Source organism: Alligator sinensis, unplaced genomic scaffold, assembly GCF_000455745.1.
Source record: "Alligator sinensis unplaced genomic scaffold, ASM45574v1 scaffold215_1, whole genome shotgun sequence".
Lineage (NCBI taxonomy): Eukaryota > Metazoa > Chordata > Crocodylia > Alligatoridae > Alligator > Alligator sinensis.
Window position 1 is genome coordinate 818292 of NW_005842259.1, and position 5041 is coordinate 823332.

Below are 5041 nucleotides of genomic sequence, written 5' to 3' on the forward strand. Positions count from 1 at the left end.
CCCCCGCCTTTCTAAAGGAGAGTCCTGATCTAAAATACCAGTGCCTCTGTAGCTAAAGGACCTCATGAAGTTACTCAGCTGAATAAGCAAATAGTTCTTTCTTGAGTCAGGGCTTTAATGAGCTTAAACCTCTTGAGTCACAGCTTCAGTACCTGTTAGTCTGCTTATCTAGCTCAGAAGGTGTTGGGACTAAATTTGAGTATCATGCGAGTTTTAAGGATGAGACTGTAAGGTACAGTCCTGTCTGCTTTTATAGGTTGTTCTGATATTCACATACACTACTTGTAATGCTTAGAGGTTTGCTTTCACTGTCGTGGCCAAAGCTTCCTGCTCACTGTGCAGTGCTGGGCTACTGTCTGCAGCTGCATTTCGGCGGTATTGTGCAACATAGTTTAATTGGTCAACCCTCATCAAGATGGAATCCAAGGATGAGGAAGTCGAAGGATTGTGGGTTAGGCTACATGGGGGGCAAGGAGAAAGGGATTTGGTGGTAGGGGTCTGCTACAGACCCCCACATCAAGGGGAAGAAATAGATGCGGGGCTCCTGAGACAACTCTCAGAGACCATAAAAGCTAAAGAGGCGGTAGTCATGGGGGACCTAAACTACCCAGACATCTGCTGGGAGACACAGACCAGTAAAACATAAAAAGGGAAAGATGAGCTACATACTAAAACAAATTCTGCATGTAATTCAGCAGAATTAGTGACACTTTAAAGCAGGAGGGTGAGGAAAACAATAATATTAGTATGCTTTGTCTCCTTCTGTATTTTATAGGCTATATTCTTAGCTGATATAAATTGGCATCAGGGTTCTAATGGAAGTATGCTACTTACAGTGGTTGAAGATCTGGCCTTATAAGTATGCAAAAGTTGTGTATTTGATATATCTAGTTTATGTATATTAAACAAATGTGATACAATCTTTTATACGAGTGAATAAAAGGTTGTATTTCACAGCTGTCTCATCACTGGGCAATTCTATTTTGTTGCAATAAATATACAGATGGGAAATACAGATTTTTAAAGGGAAAGAAAAAGCCACAGGAACATTTTAAGGCCCAATTCTGTAGTCACTTTAAGCACATTATTTTCCATATGTTCCCTCATTTCAGTGGAGTTACTTACCCGAGAAAAGCCATTCACGTCTGTAAATGTTGGCAGGACATGGCATTTTGTTACAAATTACCACAGAGACTTGTTCCTTTAACAGTCTGGCAAATCTCATGCTTTTCTTTCCCCATGGCCTTCAGTGAAGAGAGGCCGTAAGAGGAAATTCCCTTGGCCATTTTTTAAATGTTAATGCTTCAGCTTCACTTAGAAAAATCTGTATGATATACTCAAATTAGCTCCTGTCTACACCACTCTCATGCTAAGGAAGAAGTCTCTAGGGGTTTTTTTAATAGCTGTTTCTTCAATGTAGTGCATGCCCTACCCAGAACTCACATGATACTTGGTTAAATCCAATTCTCCTATAGCCGAACATAAATAAACACAATTGGCATTTTTTAAGTAAATACTTTTGTTTACTTATTTTTTGAAAACCTTTTGGGTGTTTGTGAGATGTGCTGCTGTGACCCTCTCAAATACTGTCAATATATAGAATGGGCACAGCACAGGCACATACACATTTTTTCCCTCATGCCCACTTAGTTCTTCACCTCTTTGCTGAGACTGGCAGCCAGAGTACCGGCTGGTGTCAGTTGTGAAGTTGAGGTTGTAACACAGTTGTCACCAGCACTGCACTGCTCTTAAACTTTGTCTATAAGTTCTAAACTCTTTTGAGTAAGGACCTTTTCTTATCATATACCTACAAAGCAGCAAGATACTCCGCAAAAATAAATAATGACTCATTTCACAAATGTCAGTGAAAAAATTCCAGTTGATGGTAAAAATAAGAACCATTTGTCATTGTCTACCAGAGATGACTCTGAACTGTCGCTTAGAAGTGAAAAGTTCAGTATCATCATTCCCATAAGCTGCCTTATCTGTTACTGTTTATTTATATGTTTGTTACCAATCTGATCTCTATTATTATTATTATTAATGAAGCCCTCTGTTAGAACACATCAGCTATGTCAAATTCTAGCTGGTAACATGACATACTTGGCACCCCTCAGATCCAGGTCTTGTGTGACAGCTTGTCTTACTGTAGTGCCTCCAAAATACAGAGCTGTATCCTCTGCTAGAATTCCACATTCAGTACAAGCATTTCCACCTTCCAAGGACATCCATAAATCTGGTTTAATTTCTTCATTGTCAAAGCGTTCCTTCAGGAAAGTCTGTAAAAAAAGTATGTAGCATTTGAGCAACAACTAGAAGAATCATCCTGCTCTACAGCCTTTTTAGCTAACCCAGTTATAATTTACTTTTGAAGTATGTTTGAAATGTTCATAAAAATAGTAAAGTGATTTTTTTCCTCTCAGGAGCTAAGGTCTACTGCCTTTGTACAGACAGTAAATTTTATTTAAATTATATCACCTGATTGCATCCATCAGATGCAAGACCTAGACAGGTTAGACCAGTGGGCAGAAAACAACAGAATGCAGTTCAACAAGGAGAAATGCAAAGTGCTGCACCTAGGGAGGAAAAATGTCCAGCACACCTACAGCCTAGGGAATGACCTGCTGGGTGGCAAAGAAGTGGAAAGGGATCTTGGAGTCTTAGTGGACTCTAAGATGAACATGAGTCAGCAGTGTGACGAAGCCATCAGAAAAGCCAATGGCACTTTATCGTGCATCAGCAGATGCATGACGAATAGGTCCAAGGAGGTGATACTTCCCCTCTATCGGGCGCTGGTCAGACCGCAGTTGGAGTACTGCGTGCAATTCTGGGCGCCGCAATTCAAGAGGGATGCGAATAACCTGGAGAAGGTCCAGAGAAGGGCCACTCGTCTGGTTAAGGGCCTACAGACCAAGCCCTACGACGAGAGACTAGAGAAACTGGACCTTTTCAGCCTCCGCAAGAGAAGGTTGAGAGGCGACCTTGTGGCTGCCTATAAGTTCATCACGGGGGCACAGAAGGGAATTGGTGAGTATTTATTCACCAAGGCACCCCTGGGGGTTACAAGAAATAATGGCCACAAGCTAGCAGATTTAGATTGGACATTAGGAGGAACTTCTTCACAGTTCGAGTGGCCAAGGTCTGGAATGGGCTTCCAAGGGAGGTGGTGCTCTCCCCTACCCTGGGGGTCTTCAAGAGGAGGTTAGATAACCATCTAGCTGGGGTCATCTAGACCCAGCAGTCTTTCCTGCCTATGCAGGGGGTCGGACTCTGATCTATTGAGGTCCCTTCCGACCCTAACATCTATGAATCTATTCGTCCAGCATCATCCACTGTAAAAACTATTAAAAAGGAATCCAGTTTTCATTACCCAAATCTGTTCTAGCCAATTTAAATCCTTATCTTTCAAATTTCCCTTGCAACTTGAATTCAGAAGTATTCTTCCCATCTCACACCAATGCATAAACACCTGTTGCATTTCAGTTGCAGACAAGTCTGCCTTATGGGCTGTCTATAAGGTGTTTTGTTATAAAGGTGTTATAGAAACCAAGCAGCTGTTATCTTAATTAGAGAAATAGATCACATGTGGGAACTTCATTGAATGCTGGTGATATTTTTTTTGTGTGCATTTTAAATTGGCTTTCCTCCTTTTCTCATATCCTAGGTAACTGTCTGGGAGAAGAGGGCTGTGAGCAGCTTCAGGAGATCCTTGAAGGTTTCAACATGGCAGATGTGCTGGGATCCTTGAGGTAGGACCCAAGGAAAGGTTATGGCAGAGGTCTGCTTGCAATTAAATAGCAGAGCTCTGATTCTTGCACCTTTCTTGCAAGTTCTTTAGAAATTAGCCTCTCCCAGTACTGTCGGAGGTCTGTCTTGGACTGTTCTCTCCTGTGCTCGCTACATGAGCAGGAACGCTGCAATTGCCATCCATGTACCCCACAACTTTCATAGATTTCATAGACATTGGGGCTGGAAGGGACCTCAGAAAATTGAGTCCAGCCCCCTGCCCCATGGGCAGGAAGTCAGCTGGGGTCATAGGATCCCTGCAAGATAAGCATCCAAATTTCTCTTGAAGGCGTTCAATGTAGGTGCTTGAACCACCTCCGGTGGCAGGCTGTTCCAGACCTTGGGGGCTCGGACAGTAAAGAAATTCTTCCTTATGTCCAGCCTGAAACGGTCTTGGAGGAGTTTATAACTGTTCAACCTTGTCATCCCTTGGGGTGCTCTGGTGAGCAAATGTTCCCCCAGATCCTGGTGAACACCCCTGATAAACTTATAGGCGGCCATCAGATCACCCCTCAGCCTGGAGAAGCACTGGCTGAAGAGTCCCATAGCTCTCAGCCTCTCGTCGTATGGTCTGCTTCCCTGACCTCTGATCATGTGCGTGGCTCTTCTCTGGACTCTCTCGGGCTTCTCCACATCCTTTTTGAATTGTGGAGCCCAAAACGACACAGTACTCCAGCTGTGGCCTCACCAAGGCTGAGTACATTGGGAGAATGACATCCTGGGATTTGCTTGCGAAGCATCTATGGACGCAAACCAGCATTCTGCTTGCTTTTACTAGCAACATCACATTGAAGGGTCATGTTCATCTTGTGGTCAGTCATGACCCCCAAGTCCCTTTCTTCCATAGTGCTAGTCAGCGTAGCACTACTGAGCCTATAAGAATGCTGCAGGTTTTTCCTCCCAAGGTGGAGAACCTTGCATTTTTTTGGTGTTAAACACAATCAGGTTCTCGTCCACCCACTTCCTGAGTCTGTCAAAGTTGGTTTGGATTGCCCTCCTGTCCTCAGGTGTGGATGCTTTGCCCCAAAGTTTGGTATCATCGGTGAACTTGACCAGTCTGCTTCTGATACCAATGTCTACATTGTTAACAAAAATGTTGAACAAAATAGATCCAAGGACAGAGCCTTGAAGGGACCCCACTGGTCACAGGACACAACAACAATTGACTTCCATCAACCACCACCCTCTGGGTCCGACCACGGAGCCAATCCCCAGCCAGCGGATCGTGGTGGACCCGAGGCCGCAGTTGGCCAGT

At 43.8% G+C, this 5041-nt stretch overlaps 1 protein-coding gene across 3 annotated transcripts in view; it reads left to right on the top strand.

Moving 5' to 3' along the window:
* RANGAP1 (Ran GTPase activating protein 1) overlaps positions 1 to 5041 on the top strand; it is a 30879-nt gene that overhangs the window by 11164 nt on the left and 14674 nt on the right. For all 3 annotated transcript variants that reach the window (XM_006027660.2, XM_025208929.1, XM_025208928.1), the window contains one exon: positions 3665 to 3749. In XM_006027660.2, the coding sequence (XP_006027722.1) occupies positions 3665 to 3749 (85 nt within the window). The remainder of the gene's footprint in view (positions 1 to 3664; positions 3750 to 5041) is intronic.